Below are 26,671 nucleotides of genomic sequence, written 5' to 3' on the forward strand. Positions count from 1 at the left end.
GTAGAGACCGTACTGATAGGCTTGGAGGTGGTGTTGCACTTTATGTTCACAAGAAATACTCACATTCTATAATAGAATTGTCACAGGTTGTTACATCCTGGTAGCAGGAGGCTATATCTATTCCTAAATTAGCTATTGATCTGATTAAGGATCACAGTGCTGCTAATTGAGAGGCCAGCACTGGCAAATGTYGACTATTCATTTGCATTAACACCGGAGACGCTAGCGACCAGCATGGATTAGCTGGTGTTAGAATCGGAGAGGCTAGTGACTAGAATGAATACGCTGGCATTGGCGTCAGAGAGGCTAGCAACTAGCATGGATAAGCTGGCGTTAGCATTGGATAAGCTAGTGACTAGCATGCCTGGGCTGCTCACCTACTTTATTAAACAAACTTTTTTTGAATAAAGAAACTTTCTCAACAAAAATGGTTGACAAACAAAACTAATAAGTGACATGCATTGACAGGTGTTCTTAAACAGAATTTACTATTCAACATGACGTCAAGCATAAATATTAAACATAAAACTTATTACTGTGAAGTAGACAAGTTTAGTTACTGTCATGGTCTAATTATTTATATCRYTTTCCCCTTGACACTGTCCATCCTGTATCTTTCTGATAGCTCATTACGCTCTCGTTGTCTGGACAACGGGACTCCACAATGGACTGGTGGGAGTCTGTGATTGGCTGGACAGTACATTTGGCAATCTGTGATTGGTTGTAAACTGTCACATGGTGTTGACATGATGTATATTATTGACRGACTTCTGCTGACGCGCCCAGTAGCAAACGTGCAGAACTTCCTGATTTCAGTTCTGTTTGTTTGGTGCTCACAATTAAATCATACTTTGATTATCATATACGCAGACACTTCTGGTATTATTCCAACGTGTTTCTGCTTTTGCGACGACAGTTACCATGTCGCTAGCTTCTCATACCGTGCCATGCAGTTTATCAGAGGGTTGATTACAGTTGCATGTCTGATTTAACAGATGTAAAACTGTGTTTGGATAGARACGAATGTAATAAAAGTTTTGGATTCCATCAAGCCTGACATTTTGATATTGGTCCAATTWCTCAACAAATCTATTTCAGCGTAATTCTCTGCATTTTTTGAGCTTTATTGGCCAAAACATTTTTTCAGCCGAGTCAAAACAGTCGCTCCGTGTTTCTGCTTTTGTTAGAATTTTACTGCTTCTGTTTAAACATGTTAGATTTTCAGTACCAGCTGGAATATTTGTGATAAAGCACCACGGTGCTTTGCACCACTGATATTCATCTTCTACCTTCACCTTGTTAACACTATTGTCAGTAATGGATAATGGCCACCGCTTCCCTCTCCTGCTAATGAACACCAATATCAGTCTTTAGGTGTACTGGATTGATGACATGGCCTAATCGTCCCATCTAATTGATACCCCGCCACGCAGCACATATATTTTCCTGATTGGGTCACAAGGTAATCCCTGGGATATTGCACTCTGGCCACGCAGCCTAATGAGTATTTCACCTCATTGAGTGATAAGAAGTCATGCATGTGCTAATGGCAGAGGAAGAGCCTCTTAATCTCATACCTAATGGCACTCTCAAGTTAGATACAAAATCAATTAGGACGGGCATGTTGGAATGGAAAAGTGCTTGAGGGCCCGTGCAGCGATCAAGAAGGAGTTTGTTAAGGGTTGTGTGTGAATTAATGATGGACACAGTCTGGGTTCAGAAAAAAATAAGACTTCATCAAACTGACTGTAGAAAATCTAGAGACAACACCAACTGATCAGGAGTGAACAGATACAAAACATGCAGAGTAGCCCTTAAGCTGCGGCATTTGTCCTCTCACCTGACAGACAATATAAATCGAACTTGCGTGAGTTTTTTTTTTTTTTTTTGCTTCGTTTAACTTACATCTCCGTCTTGTTGGACTGTCGTCGGCAGGGCACGGTGTTGCTAACGCAGGTACCGGTCACAGGGTCGACTGACTCCACAATAACAAAAGGCCGCTCCTCCAGGGTGGCCACCGTCAGGTGTCTGTAATCGGACACTGGCTGCAGGTAGGAACCAAACCGCGGCCAAACGGGGTATCTCATCTGCAGAATCCCCATCTCATAGGTCCCAACCTGAAGAGGAGGGAGAGGAAGGGTAACTCAGCTCAAGGCATTTTTATACCAAACAACTACTTTATGCTTAATAATATAAATGCACTTTATTTGTCATCAATGTATATTCCCATACAATGACTAAATTTGTGCTCTGCATTTAACCCATCACAATTGACAAGCAGCGGGCAGCTATTTAAATGCCTGGGGGGCAGTTGGGGCTTGGGTGCCTTGCTTAAGGACATCACAGCTTGTGGGCATGGTGGGGAATTGAACCTGTGACTTTGTGGTCCCAAGTCAGTTGCCCTGCTGTTCAGAGCTGGGTTAAAAAAAATAAATTTAATCAATCTGGATCGATTTTCGTTAAAATTTGGGAAAATTGATTCAGAAGTCAAGAGATCAATTTTTTCCCAATGGGTGTTGTGTGTGATGAAGCTGTGCGTTTCCGTGTTGTGTGTCACTCCTGGCTTGCCGTAGGTTTACATCCAGTTGACGGTCAGTGCTAATGTTAGCTCCCGACAACAAGTTGTAGGAATCACTAACATTAACAGCTGATTCTCAGCAGAAATTAAAGATAACAGAGACCATGACAACTTTTGTTTGCAAAGATTTCGCTCAGACGCGGTAGCAGGAAACGAAGCATCGAGCGMCTCGTTCAGGTGCTTGAATCAAAACTACTGTAGGTAAACATCTGACTGAAACTGTTCTCGGCATGTATAAATGTGTGAAAGATGACAGTCTAACAAAATCGTTTAGTTTTGTTACAAATATATTTTTAAATTTAAGAAACATAATGTAATTCACAGTGATGGAATGTTTTTTAGCTAAAGTACTTTTTTTCTTTCTTGTAAATAAGTTTAATTGAACAGAAGCTAACAAACATTACAAATATACAGTTTTCATACTCTCAAAAGAGTGGGCAGAAGTATACACTTATGTTATCCCACCTCTTCTCCTGTAACCTTATTCCTTCGCTTCTTAGTGATCAAGAAAATTATTCTTAGTTTCTAAAAAAATTCGTATCCAACAACACTTTCTCTTGCAATTCCTTTTAGTTTAAACCTTTGAAACTTGAGAGAGTTTTGTTTCAAGATTAAACTCCAATTTACAAGTTTGCACTTAAGGCTTATAATTTTACCAATGCACCAAGTTAGAATTAGTTTCTACTATTTGCAGAATTAGTTCCTTTGAGCATGTCTTCTATATCAAAGTAAATGTGTTACTGCATGATATCCTTAATTAATTTAAAAATCAATCAAACTGAATCGTGAATTGTTGTGAATCCAATTGATTTGGGAAATCTGAATCGATACCCAGCCCTACTGCTGTTGCACCACAGCCGCCCCCACAGACCATTTTGTAGTTAAAGGTTGTTACAAATACGCATGCACAAATCTGTAAATTTATGTCTTTTTATATAAACTCAATGTATTTGCCCTAAACTGATTTGTGTTAAATTTTCTTTTAGGATCATAGATGAGACATTTCAAAAATATCTAAGATATGAATCTCCTTTTTGAGCGCACTGAATTTGCACGATTCCATTGGTGTTTTCATAGCAACCTCAGCCTTTTCTTGGTTGACRCGTGATTCGTAACTACAAAATCATACAGCTATAACACTTTTGTCATTTGTTTAGTTGTTTATATTATGTTGTTATTTTTAGATTTGAATGTGTTGATCCAGAGCAGTGAGGATGTTTAGTTTGCGGAGTTTAAAGGAAACTGATTTGTGGGTCACAGGGGCTGTAGTGCAGTAATTACACATCTCAATGCAATGAAAGCAGCCCCACCCTTCTGTATTAGCAGTCTTTAATTAGATGTTGTGTGGAAATGAGCCTTCATGTGTGAACCGAATACACGACTTCAACATTTGGAGCTTTGTTGTTGGAAGGAGTGTTGACCCCCGTTCAGCACCGCATTTCTAACAACTCCTCTGCTTTAAATTGGAAGCAGAGAAGGAGGGATGAAGGTCACCGAGAAATAACTGAACTTCAATTACTACAAACACTAACACATCCTGGTGATTGCCATCTGTGTTTAATGAGCTGCTGGAACCACCAAAGCACCGTTTCATGGAAAAGATAAGCAGCTGGTTGTGGTTTCTAAGAAGGCCTGACTTTTACAAATAATGAATCTTTGAACAGCTCTATGAGAATATCACGTTTGTCCTCACGTGAACTAATTCTTAAACTCGTCCTGAAGCAGTCACAGCTTCTCTTTCACCACAACAAACTGGAGCAACATCCTCATTACACAGTCTGATCCATTGATTCGAGTGATGTTTAATGCAAGGGAAATACACCTTTAGCATAATATCATGAGTGCATAATATCAAAGCAGTTTTAAACCTATTTATGTGACATGATTATTCACACAAACGTTGTTTCCTCATGAATAAACAAGTCAGTGATCTGAGTGAACTGCTGAAGGACAGCTGAGGGACGTTTAGTGACGATAAAAGCCAGTAACCGCACGGTTGTTGACTCAATGTCTTACTAAAACCAAATGCTGCTCAATGATTAAACAACTTGTCTTTGTATTATTAGGTCAACATGTGGGTTTTAAAGAAAACAAAAACAACCCCACTCCCCTCATACAAGTTTTACTGTTCTTGCAGGAAGGGGAYCAAACTTAAATCAATCCAGCTCGTCACAACGACAGGAAAGAGGAAGAAATGAGTGCAGGGAAAAATGTAAATATCTGTTTTCTTTGGACAAAAAGCAACTATTTGTCTTTGCTGCCTCTCGTATCGACCACTCAGCTTAACTGGAGCTCCTGTTGGGAGCGTTTCCTCAAGTCGCTTTGAATTTCAGATTACAGCAAAGGATGTTGATGAAAAACCTTTTGCCTGTGGGCGCTCGGGCTGTGCTTTTTAAAATATATATATTTTTTCTCAATGAAAACAATTAGTCAGGGTTTTAAAAACAGGAAGTGGTGAAAACATCACTGTGGAGGCAAATGTGTCTATTTTCAAATTAAAATGGATTAATAGAAMGCTTTTTCATTTTCATAATAAAGCTGCATTTTTTGACTCATAAATAAAATTAAAAATAAATCATCCAGATTGCATTTTCCTTTTCTTCTCCAAGACATCACATGAGTAAAGGTTGAGCATTTTTTAAAGGGTTGGGTATCACCCAAATATCTGTCATGACTGAGTTTTACACTAAGATCATCTTATCTTGAAAATCATATTTTAGCTTTCTTCACAAGATATTTTGATATCACGCTTGAAATTTTTGTTCTTAAAAAATAATTGCAGAGTTTCTGTACCTTACTGGTTTACAACACAACATTAAAACCTTTTTATTCTTTACAGACTAACATCATTGAGAAAGCAGAATTGCCAGGAGTACGTCTCATTCTTTTTACACTCTGCTTCTTTCTTTTGTCACGTTCCTTCCTCCATCTTCAAAGTGACTTTGACTTTGGAATCTCTTACAGCAGCTGAAGAATTTATCGTGGAAAGTTTCCATTTATACAACTCCTTGATAAAAGCGTTGTAGTGATATGGGTTTAATAAGAGAAAAAGTAATAGCATTGTGTGTATTTAGTGTCAGGCTGGAGCTGCTTACACACAAGTGATGTATGAACAAAACAGAGCGGCACCTTGCAACACGTACGGGGAGAAAAAGCTGGCAAAAAGGCAATTCAAAAGTGGAATTGATTTTCAGCTCGCAGAGAAAATAGGCCAGAGGCAACAGAAAGTTAAGCACAGAAAATGGATTGGCTTACACAACTTGGATGAAATTTAGTGAAATGAGAACAACATTGTTCTCTAAAGGAGTGAGATTCTTTTCTGTTTGGAAAGGTTTAAGTAAAGGTCAGAACGCTGGAATCAGGATGGATGGATTCAGTTTTTCCTCTATTTTAAACATCCTGTTTTTATAGATTTTTATACAAATGTTTATCTTTGAAAAGTTCAAATATCGGTTTGACCTTATTATAACATACTGGGAAATATTCTAAGTTGTTTATTTTTGGAACTCAGAAAATTGCCAGTTCACAGAACTAAAAAGTGTTTTTAATATTTATTTTTGTCCATATTTTATTGATTCAATGTGAATTTGTCTTACATTTCCCTCTGCTTTCCTGCTTCTGTTCCTTTTCTTGTGGTCTCAATAAAATATTGAGCATTAAAGCTGCAGCACCTGAAATAATCAATCTTAAGATTATAAGCTGTAAACTGCCTGCAGCCGTTCTCCTGAGAATGCTCTTTAAGTAGTATTTTTTTTTACTGATGGAGGAAGTGATCCATGTCCAGGTCCTATTCACCACATGTGGCGAGATTATTGTTTCAGTCTTAAAACAAGCCGATGAGGCATTTACAAACTGTTTTCATTATGTGTTCAGGGTGAAAGAATACAAATATTTTGTAGAACRAAAGCAGCATGCTGCAGAGCGACTCTGTTTGGTTTCATCAGCTGAGTGCATCTGATCTCTAAAAACACATTAAAAAGTCATTGTGCAAAGAAAATACTGCAGGAAATGAGATGTCTGCTGTACCGTCAGCCTTGAAAGAGCTCACCTTGTCCCACTGTCTCTCTCTGTCCAGAGTGATGATGATCATGGCTGGATTCACCAGGTAGCCATTACTGTTAAAGGAGAAGTCATTGTGCTCCCAGGTTACATTCAGCATGTGTCTGAGGAGGGAAGAAAGAGATGGTCCAAATCACATTCCAGTCATCTACTTCAACAATATATATATATTTTTTCAGTGGTGGGCAGCGCTAATCCAAAAATTAGTTCCACAATTTCTAAAGCACTTATGAAATTATTTAGGTTCACAACTTCAAAAGCTCTTGTGCCATAGAAATTTTAGCAGAAGCTAATTTTAAAGCACAAGTTCAATTTGACACTTACTAGCTGGCAACAATTTATGTACAATATATGTACAACACTGCCAACTAGCAGTGTATGAACTCTTTTACAACTTAATTCTGCAACTGCCGATTYCTGGGGATGTGATTTCCTGAAACAGACCTTTAGCTCCTGGTGTAAAAATTAAAAAGTTGTTGAGGATTGCTAGTTCGGCTGCTTCTTTGTCTTTTTCTTTTGTTTGTTGTAGATTTTTCATTAAAGAAGCATCAATAAAGTAATTTTAAAACTAATTATTAGAAAACTGAAGCAAAGCATTCTGGGTACATGACGGATTTGATTTGTGACGGGAAACAAAAGCACAGTTGCTCCAGTTGACKATTAGATGTCAGTCTTCATCAGCATAACGTCTTTAAATCATTTTTGAGTCTCTAACCCCGTTGCTTTGACCAGTTACGTCAAGTATTGAGCTCCAGCTCAAGCTTTTAAACTTAAAAAAGGAGCTCTGATTGTAAAGTTAAATAAATCAATACATACAAAATTTTAGTATGGATTACAAACGTTAACTGTTTTTGCTATTGCCTTCCTGCTACGTAAGCAGACACAAAGCATTGTGGGAAATGAGATCCGTGACCCAAAGCAACAGTCAGCAAGGATGTATACCTTCACAATAAGTGTGTTTATCTGGGAGGGGTGCTGTTGGATAGATCACGTGTGTTGTGATTCATTGACAGTCATACCCTCCGCTGTTCAAGATAATGACGAATGGTAGATAATTAGTTATTAGCGGTACTGCATTTTAATTTTAGAAAATGCAAATCCGCCTATGAGTTATAAAAATTAGTAAGACTGCTAAAGCGCAAACAAAATATTTAGTTCCGCAATTAGTGGATTTGCGCTTTAGCAGGCTGGTGCCCACCACTGTGTATTTTATAGACCAAACCTTCAACAACAAGAAGAAAACATGAAAATACAAATATAAATATTCATTCTTTGCATTTCATACAAACAACCTCAGCTACAGGAGACTGTTATGGACAAACTGACCCCAAAAGTGCTTTCCCAACCTCAGCTGCCTGACGGTTTGCTGGAGTTTCTATCCAAGACCTTACCAAACTCCTCCCACATCTTTGCTTCAGCAGCCGCCCGATTGGCTCACAGAGACCCCCGAGCTGCCTCTGGAGTCTCACCAGCTAACAAGGCTCAATATAACTCAGGCTGTGTCTCAGTTCAGGGGCTACATCCTCATGAGTGCGCCTAAATCAATGCCCCCTGCCGAGTGCTGTCCCAATTCAAAAGCTCCTCCTCATGCAGCCCACAAAATCTCAAAAATCAAGGATGCATCAGAGTATCCTTCCCAGCTGAGGATATCCCAGGATTTGATGCATTGTCAGCAAACTAAACAGAGAAAACAAAGACTGTGGCGTTTCTAGTTTTTTACCAAGCCGGCGTAGTTTGGAAGTTCATCACTGAAGAATTGGTTTTTAAATGTAAGTTTAGTAACTTAGATGATAGCTACAAGTACTGATACTGAAGCTGAACCCAAATTATTAATGTTTTTTATTTATTTACGTGTAAGATTTTAATTGTGAAGTTATTCTTCCGGTGAAAAGATGTGTGAATAGACCGTCTCTTTTCACAGCAGTTTCATGCAGCCTACCTGGACTGAGAAGGATGTGGACCACGTGGTCCACACACTCATGAGGATGCAGCCCGTGAGTTGAGCCACAGCCTCAGTCTTCTGCTTGACAGCCTCCCTCACCCATGATGTCTGTCTACCACTGGGTTCAAAGATGGCCGCCAGGGCAGCTGCCTTGATAGACTGGATGTCCCACGCCTCTTTACAACCTACAGCAGGATAGTTTTAAACCCAGGCCGACCTAAATGAACCAGTTAATTATTGGTTTTCTCTTTGCCTGCAGCGATGTGTCAGGTCACTGAGTAGAGTTGTGTTCGATAACCGTCACATGTGGTGACCAAATCAGTAAACTCTGACAACATGAAGGCCCTGTCCACAACACACCAGGAGTACATTACAAAATAAAGATTTGTAAAAATCCAATGTGTACTCAGATTCCAAGCTTCTGAAATACAACCACAGAGCAGCTTGAGTTGTAAGTTCTCACTACCAGAGGTCTATAAAGTACTTGGAAAAAAATAACTAAGTAAAAGTAAAATTATATGAACAGACAATGACTTTGGTAAAAATAAATTTCACTGATGAGAAAACTACTCAAGTAAAAGTCATAAAACTTTACTTTACACACGCTCTTAAAAAAATGTTGAACTTAATGAACCAAACTGGTTCCACTAATCCAGGTTGAGTAAATTGAGCGATATATGTATATTTGTTCAGTTTACTCACCTAGGCTCAGTGGAGCCAGCTGACATGACTTTGCTGAGTAAATTCAACTCTTCATTTTTTAGAGCAGAAACTTCTGTAATGATGAGTTCAAACATTTAATTTTGCAACGAGTAACTAGGTGTTACATTTTAAAGTAAATAAGTAAAAAGTATAATTTTTAGCTATAAAATGTTACGAAATAAAAGTAAAAGTAGCTATTTAAAAAATAATTGGTAAAATTACAAATCCTCAAAAAAAAACTACTTAAGTACTGTAACAAATTAAATGTACTTAGTTAATATAAACCTCTGCTCACTACTAGGTCTGCACAGTATTAGGAAAACCTTCGATGTGCGATAATGGTGCTTAATATTGCAATGACACCATGACTTGCAATAAAAACTAATACTTCATTAACATTCCAGTATGATTTTTTTAAAAAATGTGAAGAGATCCATCCAACTGGTCCAATACATGAAGGCCTCCATTTGATGGTGAAATACCTGAAGCTTGATTGATAAAACACAAAGGCAAATTTTGAGCCAACCATTTTTTGCAGTTTTTGTGATATGCCTGTTGCACAGGTTGTTATCCTGATGACGATAATTTTTTTAATATATTGCGCAGCCCTACTCTCTACTGCGTGTTTGTGGTGTTTGCATCCTTTCTCGTTAATCAGTGGACAGATTTTAATGAAACTCTTTCATAAAGTAATTCTTGGATGTACATCTACCAATCCAACATGGCTGCCACAGCTAATGAGCTATAGCCAGCACAAACACGATTCTCGCTTATTAAATTGTGAAGATATTGAGCTAAAATTTGGTGTCWTCCTCAACACATTCTGAGCACCATTACATCTTACAAGAACTCACATTATCATGAGATTGCACAAAACATTTTCATAATTTGACCAAAATGGTTATCTCTGAGTTCTATTTTCAGAGTACATAATAACCATGCCTGACTGTAACAATAAATAAATAAACTTTATGATTTCATCACTCAGACCCATTGTTGCATTAGATGTGTGAGGCTGTGCTCTCCGCTCACGCAGCGCCCCCAGCAGAGGTGATGAAAGCCTGCTGGGAGGAGGATGGCCCTCAGCCTGGTCTGTGTGAAAAGCCTGTTTAATCTGGTCACCTGCGCTAATCTCATTACCAGGTGAGCTGACTCATTATCAAAAGCCTGTTTGAAAAGGATCTCTAATCAAGCGAGCACAAAATCCGACAATAAAGGAGGCTGTCCATGTTTGATCTGACTGCAGAGAGAGGAGATCTGACGATAAAGCTAATTGAAAGTGCTTTGTTCTGTCTGGCTGACCTTCAAATTACTCCTGTTGCTCCACATGTGCCTGCTGGCTTGTAGCATGTCAGAATGGAAGAGTCTGTACTGTATCAAAGCCTGAGATTATGTTCACCATTTCTGCTTTTTATGAACACTTTGGTTTACAAAAGGAGATGTGTGTGTCCCTGAAGGCACCGCTGACTCTGAAGTGAAATTACTTTTGACATCAGAGGGATGTTGTATAATTCAAGTTGAGATTTAAATGATGTGTTGTGGCTGGTCTGCAGTGACCATCAGCTTATGTAAACAACATACAGCACATTTCCAGTCCAGAACTGCTGCAGGATTTTTTTCTTGGCTCATATTTTTTCACTTATTAAAACATTTTTCTTACAAAACAGGATTTACTTCCTTCTGCGTAGCATAGATGGCATCAGATTGCTCTTTTAGACATGGTTTAACTGATGGAAAAATTGCTTTTTTATCAGTTTTCTCTCACACATCACTTCACCTCGCAGATAAATAACCTCTCAAAGTCCAAGAGATGTAAGAGCCTTTAGGTGCTGAGGAGATGGAGAGGCAGAGGATGCTATAAAATGTACTCCACAGTAACACACAGTTTTTGCTAGTCTTACAGATGTTAGATCTTAATTATTGCTTTTTTTTTTCTTATTGCTCTCTTTCCTGCATGCATAAGTTTAAAGGGGACCTATTAGGCAAAATTCAATTTTTACGTTTATGAGAATATCCTTAGTTTTGGTGTTTGTCAATTTGTTTTTATTTTTTTAACTGAGTAATTTCACATTAGCTGTGGGCAGCTTACGACACCTCATGGTTTGTAACAACACTTGTTTACAGTCTGCTGCTCYGCATCACCTGCTAAATGACAACAACAAAGGTTGGGAGAAAGTGTCCACTTTGAGATTTCTTTGAATTTGACTGCGAGAAAAATAAAAGCAAGTGTCTTGTAGTGGGAACAGCTGATAAAACAGGTGGGATACTTCTCAAGGGAAAAACTGCATGAATCAAACTCGCACAAGATGCTAACTATAACTATCTTGACACGCTAGCTTCTCTCAGTAGCTCCCATGAAAAACAATCAACAGATAGCACCAGGTTGGAGACAACTATTGTCATCGTCCTAAAATAATCACCCAAGTTTTTAGTTGGAAAAATTAAGTTAGGCAATTATTTTAGGAAGGTGTTGCTATAATGGGTGCTTTAACTAGCAACCAAATAGCTGCTGGTTAGTTAACTCACAGGAACATCACAAGCTGGAGGATGCATTGGCAAATATGTTTATTCAAACTATAAAAAAACTAATACTAGAACTAATAAAAACTAAACTGAATCTAAGCGTTAAAAATGCAATAACTAATAAAAACTATCATATCCACTATAAAAACTAATTAAAACTAACTGAATTAAAATTAACCAGAAGAGCCAGAACCAGAATTAGTCCCCTCTAAAACAAATTATTTGCGATCTGTTGATGACTCTCAGCTACAGCACATGAAAGTTTGAGCTCAGTATTTGTCAAAATTTGTGGCATCCCGTTTCATTCACAGTTGTGTAGTGGTTCATGAAATATTTTGCTAATAGATAAACACACACAGAGACACTGCGTTTCATAGCAGTGGTAGATAATTCTAATACGGCTTACCTGAACAGGGTGTCGTTAGCTGCTGGTGATTTGACAGGGTTGTGACAGTCACTGTGACCCTCGGGAATGAAACCTCTTTGTTTTCGAAATCCTTGGACGCCTTTGACCACGATGGCCACTCCATCCCGCACCCTTTTCCTCAGGCTCATCCTCCAGCGATCCGTAATGATGCTGATGAGCCCCACAGGAAAGCTGTCCGGTGGAGGGATGTCCGGGTTTCCCACGGCCATGCTGGGGATAATCCAGATGTAACCCGGCCCCACGAGTCCGGCCTCGGCCGCCAAGGTGAAGAGGTACTGGGCCTCTTCGTGGGAGCAGTAGACCAGCAGCACCTGGGCGTCTATCTGTTGCAGCAGTCTCCGCGCTCGTATATCGTTCAAGTTGTCGGCGGACATGTCGAAGGACAAAACATCCTGGAGGTCCCACATGAAGTAGCTGGTGTCCGTGAAGGACTTGATGTAATCCACATACGTTTCATAACCTGGATACAGGCTGGTTATGACCACAAAACTGTCCCAGTTGTACTCCTCCATCACCTTAAACATGCCGTTGATCTGCTGCTCGATGGAGGATCCCAGCTGCAGGAAGTTGGAGCCCTCACCCTGCAGGAAGAAAAGCATCCTCATCATCCAGAGAACCAGATTTGATCTTTATTTAACCTGCTGCATTCTGATTAACAAGCAGAATTAATGGAGTTTAATTCAATGTGTTCACCGTGGAATGAGATCTCTCTGATCGAGACTGCGCACACATAATTCATACTTCAACAAATCACACAGTGTGAGGCGAGTCAGCCGACCAGTAGAGCCTGTAGTGCTGCTTTGACAGGACCTAAGTGGTTCTGTTTTATTTTGCTTCTCCAGGAGCCGCAGACCCATTCATCACTTAAACCCACGTGTCTTATTTTTGCCGTGGAACGCCGGCCGTCATCCCTGCTTGCAAATTCCACGGGATAACACCATCACCGTGGCCGGCACTTGTTCTTCGTTTCATCTGTCTTTGCTCTGACCTTGAGAGACAAATGACTGTAGCTGTTCTGTTAAGTCTATTATCAAAAGAAATACGAGGGAGGGAAAAAGATTAAAGCTTYTTTTATAGTGCAATACATTTTTCCCCTGAATATTTTCAGCAAAGCATTGACTTGTGAAGAAGTGTTTCACATAAAATTAACCTATAATTTGAAAACTWAACAGCTGCTGGGACATTAATGATGAAGACAAGACCAGAGCTGTTGGTAAATGCTGCTTTTTATTCTGATTTAGTGTTAATTTGATTTAAAATGATGCTTGTAACATCTATAAACTTCTTCAGAGATGGAAATTGAAAAAGCCATACCACAGAAACAGCTGCACCGATCAACATGAAATTTGGCAGGAATGTAGAGTGTCTGACCGACACTGCTCCAGCCAACAGTTTTATGATAGACCCCATATTTGAGGAGGGGGCTCCATCTGAAAAGGGGGGTGTCTAGACATAAAAAAGGCTTATAACTCAAAAACTGTTCAACATAGGAGCTTCAGATTTGTTTGGTTGTTTAGCTCTGATGAGGGGCTATCCATCAGACCCACCAATGGGCACCCCCCAACCCCTCTGGACTCCCACCCAAAACAATAAATCTGTTCTGGTGAGTAGGCCTGTCACAGTAAATCAATAAATCATCCGATAAAATTAATTGAGGAATATAAATTAAAATGAAGACAATAATTTTAATTTGCATGCTTGCTTGTTTTCTTCCCTCTTTTATACTTCTTAGCGTAGAGAGGAGCGTCAGGTATTTGCCAGGCACATGGTCTGTAACTTCTGTAGCATGAAAGCTCGTGAACAGGCGTTCAGCCAGAGGAGTGTCTTCAGTTTTCTGATGTCTTCATACAGCTGGTGACGCCTTGGAATTGCCAACAGTTGATTTTTCTTTTTCACTATGTACATTTTAATGTAAACTTCTGTAAACAGTGGGGTTATGTCATTATATTAGTTTAAACTGGTCTCCAACAATATTATCGTTTATCGCAGTAATTTCTGAGACAATTTATCGTCCAGTAAAYTTTGTTATTATGACAGGTCTGCTGGTGAGCTCTGGTGCATTGGAGCTTTGCGTACAMGCAGGTGTCATATATGCTACCGCTATGCTGCATGTGGTTTGACTCTCTGATGCATTTTGTCTTTAAAAAAAAACCAATATGGATAAAATTTAATCCTGTTTAATATGTGATGCTTTTTCAATTTCTTAAATTTATAGAGACAAGAAGCMGAACTTTTTTAACAAACAGAATTTACAGGGTTAGGTCTAATTCTGTCTTTCTGCTGTAAATGAGTTCAGTCTGGTGGTTTTGATGTTGGTGTAAAAACTGCCAGACAGAGAGGCTGGTGGACCCCTCCTGGCCTTTCCCCTCTCTGGTGGGGGGGAACCACTCTGCACTGAGCACTCAGCTTTCACAGAACAGAGGTCAGGTACCCTGAGACARGGCTCACAGTCTTCTGATCTTATTCATTCTGTCTCCCAGTTGTCCTTCGGAAGAATCCAGCAGTCGTTTGATGTATGAAGAGTTTTAGACGTCATGGTTAAACCCACCAACTTTATGCTCCTAATGGTGCCGTCGTATCTGTCTCATCACCGTACTCCGGCCTGTCCCCAACCATACCCAGCTGTTTAATAACTGCTTTTCATGCATGCTGCACTTTTATATTAAATAGGAGTTTAAATGTACAACCACACTGATCGCAAAGTGGAATTAGGACGATATCTGCTTTCTGCCATTAGTTCTTATTCATTTTCAATTCATTACATCAAAAGCAAAAGCTCATATATTTTCTTTAAAGTTCCTGCTCTTTTATGTCACTGGTTAAAATTTGCATATATTTTACATTCAGTTATCAACTCCTTTTGTAGGAATTGGTTCTGCTCGGTTTAAGAACCTGCAGCGGACTAAGATGGATTAGACTGCACCGGAGGCTGGTCGGCAGCACACATTCACACTGGCTGTAGAGATTTTATGCAGGTTGGTCACGGAGGAACTCCTGAAAATCATATAAATCTACTCATTTTCCCCTCGGCCTCACTGTCCCACAGCAAATCTGTTGGTGCTGTTGCCTCAATCTTGTAAGCGCGATGGTCTGGACCCGCTTCTGCAAGCTTCTAACACTCACCAGCAAGGTGAGGTGGTAAAATATCTACAGAAAATGTCTGTTGACATAATTTACACTTTAGGTTTTATTTTATTTGGAATTACTGATGAAACCATCAGATTAGGACGGCCTGAAAACGATAAACCGAACGGCTCAATTAGCAGAGAGCAGTCTGATGGCACGGTCCAAATTAGCCCGTGGCGTAACCACTGGTTCTAAAACTCAAAGTCTGAAGTCACAACTGTCTCTCCAGTGGGCCGAGCTTGTGGAGTTCTGTTGAACACAAAGCTCAAAGGCATTTACACAAAAATGGAAATTAAAATCTGAATCTGTAATGATTGTCYGGCAGCAAATGTAGATTTAAGAGACCAGTGGGCTCAAATAAATCAGATGATATTATGAGTAAAGTTAGTTTATTCAGTCTAATTAATATCTGAACAAAGACAGATACAGGGTTTTGACAATGAAACTGAAACTCCTGGTTTTAGACCATAACATCCCTTTCAGACAGCTTCCTCTTGCGTCCACAGTTAATCCTGTTGGATGTGGTTGGTCCTTCTTGGTGGTATGCTGACATTACCCTGGATACTGTGGCTCTTGATACATCACAAAGACTTGCTGTCTTGGTCACAGATGCATCAACACTTTGTCCTCGTTTGAACTCTGGTATGTCACCCATAATGTTGTGTGCATTGCAATATTTTGAGCCAAACTGCTCTTATCCTGCTAAATGAACCTTCACACTGCTCTTACTGGTGCAATGTGCAATTAATGAAGATCGACCACCAGGCTGGTCCAATTTAGCCATGAAACCTTCCACGCTAAAATGACAGATGTTTCAGTTTCACTGTCTAACCCCTGTATGTATTTCCAGACAGTTATCCAATAATTCTTGTATTTTGTTGGATTTAAAGACTACTAAGAAATACAGTAAGTTGCTGTACTTGAGTTGGAGCTGAAACTTTAGCTGTTTGGGCAAAATTTCCTGATAAACTAAATGCTACAACAGTTTGTACACACCTTGCATGAGTCCCAATGGATACAGATTTTTATTTTTTATTCACAGATTAAATACAGTAATTTAACATGAAATGAAAGAAAAGCTACAGGCTGAGTTGCATTTAAAAGTGCTTGGATTATCACGTATGAATCCTCCAATCAGATGATTTAACTGTAGCCCACCCCGGTCCTCCATCCCCCCTCCACTCTCTATCCTTCTCTCTGTGAAGAGTGACTTCTGGCCACGGCTTCTTGATGCAACATATGTGTGCCTCCGCCTCACAGCAGGAAGTGCCCTGGCAACACCTTCCTATGCTGCTGACATCACACAGATCCTGCACCGTGTCCGCAGACAGACACACAACTTTGGAGTCATTTGCATCTATAAAAAGCAGACTGCATWTAGTGTGTAGACTGAAAAATAGCTCAACATCCTTTTATCATCCAGTTTATTTGACTTCAGTGTGTCTTAAATAGGATCAAGCTCAAATAAACAAAACAATTTAACTTAAAAAAATGTAGGGGTCACCTCGAGTGAAGAAACAAGATTTACTGCCTCGAAGCAGGCCTCGGACAGGCCTGACGAGAGGACAGGAACTCTGTCACAAACTGAACTCTATTTAGGCCATGACAGGTCATTCCAACTGTGGAAGAGAACCTCTCAGTTCTCTTAATCAGACAATGGACAGAACAATCTCTTCTGTTTATGATTCATTTGTTGTTTAACTAAGAATGTTTATGCATTTGTTAAATCATGATAATGACTGTCACAGGAAAAGTGGAACCACATCTTTTCTTTTATCGTGCCTTAAAGATTTATAATGGTATAAAAAATCACAGAGAATCTGATTACAATGTTTTCATTTTGTTTTTATGTAAATCACTGTTTTTATTTTACTGTGAACACAGTAATATAATTGCGGATTTTTCCTGAGAAAATCTTTCATTTGTCTGGACTAACAGAAGGTTCAGAACTGATTATAAAACAGAAATGTTAATCAACAAATGTTTTGCAGTGATTTCTCTTAGTCTATCAGAAGAAAGCTGAAAAAAGGTTATCATATCATGTTGTTGAACAACCACAGAATTTTAACCTTGGGCTGTCGCCGGCCGTCAAATCTTTATCATTCATTCTCTGACTCATCTCTAAGCCTGAGGGTGGAACCAAAGTTCGTCCGTTTTTTTTACTAACCCGGACGGCTTTGAGCGACARACTCTTCTTCCTGATTCCAACCTAGGAAGACWGCTGGGATTCTCTCCGGAAAAACCTCAGTTTGGCTTTAAGTCTGATCCCATGAGCTAATTAGGGAAGACTTCACATCCAGGGACCCGGCATGCCTGCTGGTGGTTCCAAATTGAGGCTTCAAGCCTCTAAGTGTGTTTTTACCTCCCAAGGGAAGATTTTATTTTGGAAGGAGGAACCGGATATGGCTTGAATTTTTCTGGCTTGGACTGAAACAGATGAAAGTTACCTGGAAAAACAACTGTTCGCCAATGACCGGTAAGCGAGCCGACATCAGTTCCCTGACTGATCGGAGGCGAGCCAGCTCCTACCCCGAGGGTGTCTTAAGAAGCCATCATCAGGTAAAAGCTGATGTGTTCGGAGTGACGTGTCATGTGGAACCTGAGCTTAGAAAAGACGTGCAGTTCCGGTTGACCCACACGTTGATAAAAGTAAAAGTAGTAGTAACATACTAATCTTACTTTCCTCCTTTCCTTGTTCTTAATTTGCCAAAACTTAAGCTAAAAGTGCCAGTAAAATTGTTTGATCGTTAACGTCAGAACTCATGTTTTACTGTTCTATATAAGTAATCTGAGTTGAGGTGAATTGAAATTCGGATGCGGGTTTTATCTCATTTAACTCTGACGCTTGTTATAGAAATAACCACAATTAAGTGTAACTTATGATCTGTTCAATTTGTGTAAATAAATGATTGCATAGTCTTTTATGAATCAACTTGAACTTGTCTGAATGTTCACTTATTGTCACTTTTCACTTCGCACACAACCTTGTGTATGAGAGATGTGGGAAAAGCTTAATTCACCTTAAGCTCACTCCTACATATTGGTGGCAACGTGTATATATATATATAATATATATATAGTATTGTCACATGGACAATGCCATTTTATTAACACTGCAAATCATTTTGAGTAAATCTCTTGGGTTCCGGTGCGAGACTCTTATCCACCCTGAAGGTAAACTTTGGACAATATCTGACAATCAGCTCTTTTAAATGAAACCAGCCTTGACAGAGAGGAGAATGTAGACATGACCCAGCCTGCTACTGAAATGTGGATGGAGGACAACAGAGRTYCTTCAWGCATTGAATAACCTCAGTTTAGCCTGTTAGCTTTTATGCTAGCGCCTAGCTAATACAAATGGCAATATAARGCCCTAGCTAATATTGTTAGTCTGGGAACTAAGCTCAAATGTATATTAAACTAATAAATATGTGGCATTAGTTTATACATAGCTAACACTATATCACCATAAGTATTAGCTCAGCACTAATGCTATATGGCTATATAAATATGTATTAACTCAGCAAATTTATAACAAACAAAAGAAAAACCAAACAGCCTATAGTATTTTTACAGTCTTTGTTTTACAGTTCAAGTATTTTTTTATGATATACTTTCTAATGTTACATGTAATTGTGGATCACTTTAACATGTATTTGTGATATAGCATTATTTTTTCTTCACATCTGTTACTTTTGTTGTCCTGCTTTGGACCTCTCAGTGTTTGTCCATACACCTGGGAAATACTGACATAAAAATAAGCATGATTAATTGTGGCATTTAGCCGATAACGATTAATATGATGATTAATAGATGTGCGCTTGCATGTAGCCAACCATGTGGTCTTTCCTCCTTCTCCGGTTTATGTCCGTTTTTCAGGTGATTAAACAAGTTCTTAGTTAGCTTTAGCTGCTCCACAGCACCTTCCACCGTAGTGTGCACAAAAACACATAATGTTCCAGCATTAATTGCAAAGTGACAAATAGTAATTGTTCATGGATTTACTGATAATTAATTGCACACACCAGCCGTATTCGTACTATCTGCACAAARGACAAACACGTGGTTTAAAAAAAAAAAAGCAGGATTGAAATCACTAGAGTCCAACCCTGGAAGCTGTTCTGTTTGACTGCACTGAAGTGTCTTTACTTGAGACAAGTCACTCAAAAACTGTGTCGCTGGTTTTAAAATGCAGGATGTGACGGTGGAGACAAGTGAGTTCAAACAGTAGACGGAGGAGAGGGAAAGAAATGGACTGCTCTAGTTTTGAGAACAGCCTCAGGCTCATGTTCCTCCAAAGACAATCACGGTTTTGTTCGTGCCCGACTTACATTTTGTTCTCTGAAAGCACTTCAGCTCGCACGATGTGATCTGTCCGTTTGCAGAATGAATGCCTCAGAGCAAGCTTTGAACTTTGAGTCAGGAAATAAAACTAAATTTATAGGATGGAAGTAAAATTTCCAATACGTGTCCAGCAATTGTAGAACTAAAATKCCCCCCCCCCTGAATGTTTAATTGCTTTGAGACCCATCAGACGTCTGGGGGTCTCTTTGGTTTTGAACGGAGTTAACAGCCGTCAGTTTCATCATGCATCACGTAGCTTATGTGTCATTGAGCAAGGGCGAATCAAATATTTAGGCCCTCAGATTTAAAAATATGTTGAACATAGTAATAAATAAGTCATCTTGTTTTTAAACCACACTTCAGTGATTTTTCTCAGTTATTACTGTTGAAATGTTCCCTGTTTGCACTCAGAGAATAATATATTTCTCATTCATATGAAACAAACATGTATCTGTCTGAATGAGTTTAACTGTGGACTCTAACGTGGTTGTCTCAGTTAATTGTGCCGAATGCTTCCAGTCTTTAGCTCACATATCCCACTAAATCACTAAAACAAGACAGGTAACGGCACACGTGCTGCCATGTTGCTAATCATTAGAGGGAAATGAACCGAGAAGCGAGATCGCTTRGTTTCAAGCTGCCACTTTTTAAAAGATCAAACCCTGATTTCAGTGATAAGTTTGGGGAAAAAATGAACGAGCTTCATTGCCTTGTGAAACAGCTCTGACAGCAGCACATAACTCTCTCAACGGGAGCTTCTGTGATTATGAAGCGACTTATGAATAAAAACTGAGCGGTACATTTAGGAAGGTAAAAACTTTAATGTTTGGTACTTATTTGCTTGAGCAGAATTTTACTATTATAACAGGTTACCTTTTCACAGAACCATCAGATTTCCTGCTTCGTGCTTTAACAGCCCTTTAGGTTTTTTTGTTTCATGTTGCCTTGCTGCGTCTTGTTCTGATGCGTGTTGTTGGGTCTCGGGGCCATCGGGTGTCAGTCAGAGGCCTCGTACCTCCGCAGGTGGCAGAAGATTGTCTGGTTTCCAACAGGGGTGGTTCATATTAATAATGCATGCATTGCTGCTCTGAAAGGCAGTTTTATTGCTTTCACTAAATGGCACGTATTAATCATCTCAATGTCTTTTAATGACTGATGAAGAGTGAAGAGCAGTGATTCATTTCCACATTCAACCACCCTAATTCACATTCCCTTTGTTTGTTCTAATACTTCGAATGATTGATTTGCTTTATCTGTCCGTAAGTGAGAATCATTGGTGTGTAAATGAGCAGCGGGAGGTGGTAGCTGCTGACTGACGTCTCTTWTCTAACTCTGAAGAAAGCTTCCTGGTGACATCACAGCATGTTGTCTGAAGTGATGCAGCTGACGGAGGAAACGTCTGCACACACCAAGGAATTAGAGAATCTCCTGAGATCTTATGTCTGCTTGTTTCGCACAAAATAGATAACGATCCAAATCCAAATTTCATCTAACGCTTTAATAAATTCTAATCCAACGTGCGTACTGTAGCTTTAACAGAAAGTTTGAAATGACTGTTGGTCTCAGAGGTCTGTTTATTGAATAAAATAACTTAAGTAAAAATACCTCAACAGAAAACGAGTATGGTAAAAATTAATTTCTCTAATGGGAAAAGTACTTCACAGGGTTCATGCAGGGTCTTAAAAAGTCCCAGATTTAAGGCCTTAAATTTTATTTTGTCGTCAATTTTTTAAACTGTCGYTCATTCCTGAGAAGCGTTGGCGGCAAAAATAAACAGATTAAAATGCAAAAGTATGTTTTCAATGACACTTGGCTTGATATCAGTGATTTTTGCACTCAGTTGGAAGCTGTGCACAGCAGTCGATATGAAGGTCTCATAGATATGACTGTTTTATTCAAAAACCTTTATGTTCTTGTATTAAAATTCTTTAATAGCTAAATTGAAACCAATAAAAAGGTTTCTATGTTAAAATTTCTTGGACCTTTTGAATGTTTCTGATAATGCATCATTTTGGTTTAAAATGCCATTCCTAGTGGTCTTAAAAMTTATTTTAAAAGGTCTTAAATTTAACTTACTGAAACCTGCATGAACCTTGACTTCAGTAAAAGTCATAAAACTGTTCGCAAAAATTGGGAAAATAAAAGTATAAACTGTTGAATTGACTGAACCACTTAACAGTCTTTGTTCCACTGGTGGGCAAAGATAGTGGGATTTCTGCTTTTAAGCATTTCCAGATGGTAACGGGGGCTTTTATTTTGAAAAATAGTGTATCAGCTAACTTCCTCTGGCTCTTACCTTTAATTCGGCACCCTTAAAAATGTTGAAACACTTTTTTAGTTTCAGGGGCGACTGGTTAACGAAGCTGGTTCCACTAAACCAAGCTGAGTAAAATAAAGCGATAAACACATTTATTTTAAATAAAATGTTTATTGCCTTAATTTACTCTTCTAGATTAAGTGGAACCAGCTGACATAACTTGAGGAAATTCAACACTTTTTTAGAGCACAAAAATAACCTTTCATGATGAGTTCAGACAGATTTTATTTTGTAACGAGTAACTAGGTGTTAAAATTTAAACTAAACAAGTAAAAGTATCAGTTTTAAATGTAACAAAATAAAAGTAAAATAAATGATAAAAAATACTTAGTAAAATTACAAATCCTTAAAAAAATAACTTAAGTACTGTAACAAAGTAAATTTATTCAGTTACTATAAACCTCTGGTAAGTCTTTTAGTCAAGTCAAAGATGCAAGTGTTTTTCAAAGGCTGAAAAATTTAATGTACATAACTTTAATTTTTTTAACGTTTTTAGTTAAACCTACTAAAAGAGTTGATTTTTTTGCATTTCTAACATATTTTGGTGTTACAATCTAAATTTGTTCAAATGAGAAACCAAGCATTTATTTAATCTTTTCAAAGAACCTGCCAGAAACTGAATTTCAGTTTTTGTTTTGACGTTCTGATGCTCCTGTTTCTTGTTTTCTATATAAAAATGTTTTTTCAGCATTACACACATATAGATTTCCCCCTAATATGTTTTTACTGCATCTGTTGCATATAGTGTCTGCAGGAAAAAAATCTTTTCTGAAAGGATTAGTCTGCCCCACACAGCTGAGGCCTTTTGTGGCTGTTTTAACCTCTGCATAGATCATAGCTGCTAAACCCTCCAGCTTCAACCCAAACATACKGTCTGTGTGTCACCAGCGTCTCTTAAGCTCCTCGCTCCACAACATATGGCACAAACTAGGAGTCACTCTGAAACTCACACAAGTCAGAGACTCTCTAAAACCTGATGTTAGCAGATTACAGCAGATTTGGTTTTGGGGATTTATCTTCCCAGTTTGCTTTCTTGCTTTCCAGTAATGCTTTCCTCAAAAGATTATTTGATAATAAGTCATTTGAAAGTGACAGGTTGTTTTATGTCCTACTTATTAACACCTCAGAAGAGTTAAGTCAACTTAAGAAGAATTTCAGTGTTACTTGGTGGAGGGGAAGCTCTGTGTTGAGCAGCGCTCTGACTCACCTTGTAAGGCAGGACCACAGCAGACCCTCCGCTGATGCCCACGATAGGAACGGCCGTCTGGGTGGAAATGAAGTCCAGGATCTGCGCCACAGCCTCAGAACCAATGCTGTCCTCGAACACCACACCATGGACACGGTTGGTGGAGAGGGTGTCGCAGATGCGGGTGAGCAGAGCCCGCGGGTTTGTGTTGTTGACCAGAACCGTGATGGGGTTCACTTCCAGAGGCAGGTCCATGAAGTTCTCTCGGCTCAGACGACCCTTGATTTCCGTCTGGTACGCGGGGCCGCTGAACACCACCGCCACGTTCACGGAGGGCGAAGGAAAGCCGAAGGGCCGGCCTGAGCAGAGGGCGACGGRGCAGAGCAGCAGCAGCGGCAGCCACCACGGGGAGTCGCTCCAGGAGCCTCGACCAACACCCATCTCACTCACCTACTGCCTGAGGGAGGGGTCAGGGTTGAGGGAGGGGTCAACAGAAATGATTGACAAATTAGAAAGATGAAGTAATTTACACCTTTTTGAAAGGTTCTGTTATGTTGGATTATAAATCATCCAGGACATAATCTGAAGTGGGTAAATAGAAGGCAACTAGATATGGGGCGCAGAGTGTAAACTGAAATGTTAAAAAAATTCACTGACACATCTTTCATTATTTAGTCCACTGTTCTTACATTTTTCCTAAATGTTAAATTTAAATGTTAAAAAATATATTTAAATATTAAATCCTAAATCTAAATCTTTAAATCTAAATGTAAAAGTTAAACTTCAAATGTTGAAATTCACATTTATGTGTTTTGGAATGGAATGCAGCCTTTGCTGTTGGTGCTGGGCTCACATTATGATGTCATCATCCTGAGACATTAGCAACCGCTAGCTCCAATGCAGCTAAAGCTTCCCTACAAGACATCAAATTTGCAGTTATGGCTGCTGGACCACAGGGACCCCCCATGTTGTTTTTATGATCATTATTAGAATTTAAATTTTAAYTATCTTCAGCAGCATTAAAGTGTTAGCAGTAGTTGGTGTCAGCTAACCCATCTGCAACCAACATTAACATGGCCGCTGCTAGCCACCYCTAATGCTGCTGAAGCAGCTGTGTCCCAAACGGCAGGCCATGTCCTCCAAATGACAAAGTATTAACAACAAAACCACTTGAAAATTTTCATTTCTATACCACCATATTTTTTATTTAAAACATTTTTTTCCTCTCGCTTCGTCCGCCATTAAAATCTCTGGTTGGCCCATAAATGCATTATGGAATATGGTGGGCTGAGAAGGATCCATCAGACCAGTCCTTGAATTCAGGGCAAAGGAAGGACGCTTTCTTCGGCTGCACCGGAGGAYTCTTGCGGGTGGCGAATTCGACCTTCGGAGGACACAGCTTCTCATTTTAGACAAAGCCAATATTTAAAATCTAAATTTAAAATGAAACAAAATGGGTAGTCCCTGTGGTCCAGCAGTTTGAAGTGCAGCTCAGACACSAGCCAGAACTGCAAGTTTGATGTCTTGTAGGGAAGCTTTAGCTGCATTGGAGCTAACGGTTGCTAATGTCTCAGGATGATGACATCATAACATGAGCCGAGCACCAACAGCAAAGGCTGCGTTCCATTCCGAAATACCTAAACAAAGTTCAACGTTTAATTTTACATTTAGATTTAAACATTTAGATTTATGATTTAATATTTACACATATATATTTTTTAACATTTAAATTTAACATTTAGTAAAAATTAACTTCATGTAAGCACCGTAAGCTGAATAATAAAATGTTAGTGGAATTTTTAACACTCAAAAAATGAGCTAAATAATGAAAAAATATGTTGAAGTTTTTTAACATTTCATTTCACACTGGATTCCCTCACTTTTATGTAAAAGTTCTGTAAGAACTAAAAAAAGAAAGGAGACAACTTTCTATTTAACCAGTTAAACTCAGATTGTTGTTTTGTGTTTAGGTTAATGACACTTTAGCCTAAACTTGAGTTTGATTTCCTGAATCAAAGCCCCCAAATTAATGAATCCCAGATTGAAATTTTTTAAGTGTTTCTACAAACAATCTGGGTTTGAGGACGGGCTGGTGCTTCTCAGGCAGCAGCTGGCACCCTGTTGTTGTTTCACTCTGCAGGCCAACGGAACAGATGGTGGCAAGTATTTAATGCAACAAATGGAGAACAAGAGGCTTTGGAATATTTCTCTCGTGACATTACGTTTGATGGCGTTGCTTAGTTTTGTCAGCAATTCAAGGTGCTCAGGCAAAAATTTACAAAAAAAACGTAACATTTTTAGGGAAACAATATCACAAAATACCTGAAATACTTTTAAACAACCCCCCTCTGTTATCAGACTGAGTTATGGTCATCTGGTGATGTCGTCCTGCAAAGTTTTTGTTTTCTCCTTCGGCAGGAAGAGGTGAACAACTTTGTAGTGGTGTTAGTTTCATGTTGGCTCACAATTTGTAGGCAGTTTGTGCTGAGCTGTCAGACACAGTTAGGCTCTTTGTCAAATCTGTCAGAGTCATGTTRGTGGCTCCGAGCAGCAGCAGCACACTGGTCCTCTGTCGCAGGGATCTGATCCACCATGTGATGAAATCCCAGAGGGGTGAATATATTGTAATCCTTTGATAATCCCTGCCAGGCYTCATGGCTTGTAGCTTGATTGTTGTGTATAAACTTATCAAGCAGTACTGCACAAGAGGAAGTGTTTGTGTGTGGCTCTGTTTCATGTTCGGGGCTGAGCTCCTCCTGGAAAACACCACTTCCAGACAGACAGGTAGACTAAAGGAGCAGACTGGTTCTTCTGCAGAATCCCTAACACGATGTTTTTACAGTCATGGCACATCTAAAGAAGAGACATCAGGTGTGTTTGACAGCCTGTCTCCATCGTGATGCTCCATGAAGATGCTTCCTAGTAAATATTGTTAGAAATGACATCTTACTGCTTAAACACGCTGAAAAGGAAACTATCTTTATTTCTTTTTCAGTCCCCGTGTCCGTTATAACAAATTAATCCCTAAAGAATTTGGAATAGAGGTTATAGAATAAAGATAAAGAGTTAATTGAATAAAGGTTTCAATATATATCAAGTGGAGCATCATGGTGAAATGTCATTAAGTTGCACTTGTGAAAGTAAAACTGTTGGGCTTCATTTGGTCACTAAAACATCAATTCTGAGTTTCACATGGCCGGACAGTACATGGTTAAAAAATACACACACACACACACGCACACGCACACACACACGCACACACACACACACACACACACGCAGCAGGTAAAATAAGTATTGAACACGTCACCATTTTTCTCAGTAAATATATTACTAGAGGTGCTAATGACATGAAATTTTCACCAGATGTTGGTAACAACCCAAGTGATCCATACATACAGTTGTGGTCAAAAGTTTACATACACTTGTAAAGAAACATAATGTTATGGCTGTCTTGAGTTTTCAAT

The 26,671-nt window shown here is 39.1% G+C and overlaps 1 protein-coding gene and 1 long non-coding RNA gene across 3 annotated transcripts in view; one reads left to right on the forward strand and one right to left on the reverse strand.

Annotated features, from left to right (window-relative positions):
- Positions 1-26,671, forward strand: part of LOC106518888 (uncharacterized) — a 133,542-nt gene that overhangs the window by 49,689 nt on the left and 57,182 nt on the right. The gene's annotated exons all lie outside the window — the stretch shown is intronic.
- The window catches only part of grin2ca (glutamate receptor, ionotropic, N-methyl D-aspartate 2Ca), a 65,593-nt gene that overhangs the window by 17,345 nt on the left and 21,577 nt on the right, over positions 1-26,671 (reverse strand). The window contains 4 exon segments of the mRNA XM_014010316.1: positions 1,906-2,117; positions 6,627-6,741; positions 12,211-12,812; positions 23,226-23,661. Of these exon segments, the coding sequence (XP_013865770.1) occupies positions 1,906-2,117; positions 6,627-6,741; positions 12,211-12,812; positions 23,226-23,645 (1,349 nt within the window). The 5' untranslated portion in view covers positions 23,646-23,661.

Source organism: Austrofundulus limnaeus, unplaced genomic scaffold (genome assembly GCF_001266775.1).
Source record: "Austrofundulus limnaeus strain Quisiro unplaced genomic scaffold, Austrofundulus_limnaeus-1.0 Scaffold67, whole genome shotgun sequence".
NCBI lineage: Eukaryota > Metazoa > Chordata > Actinopteri > Cyprinodontiformes > Rivulidae > Austrofundulus > Austrofundulus limnaeus.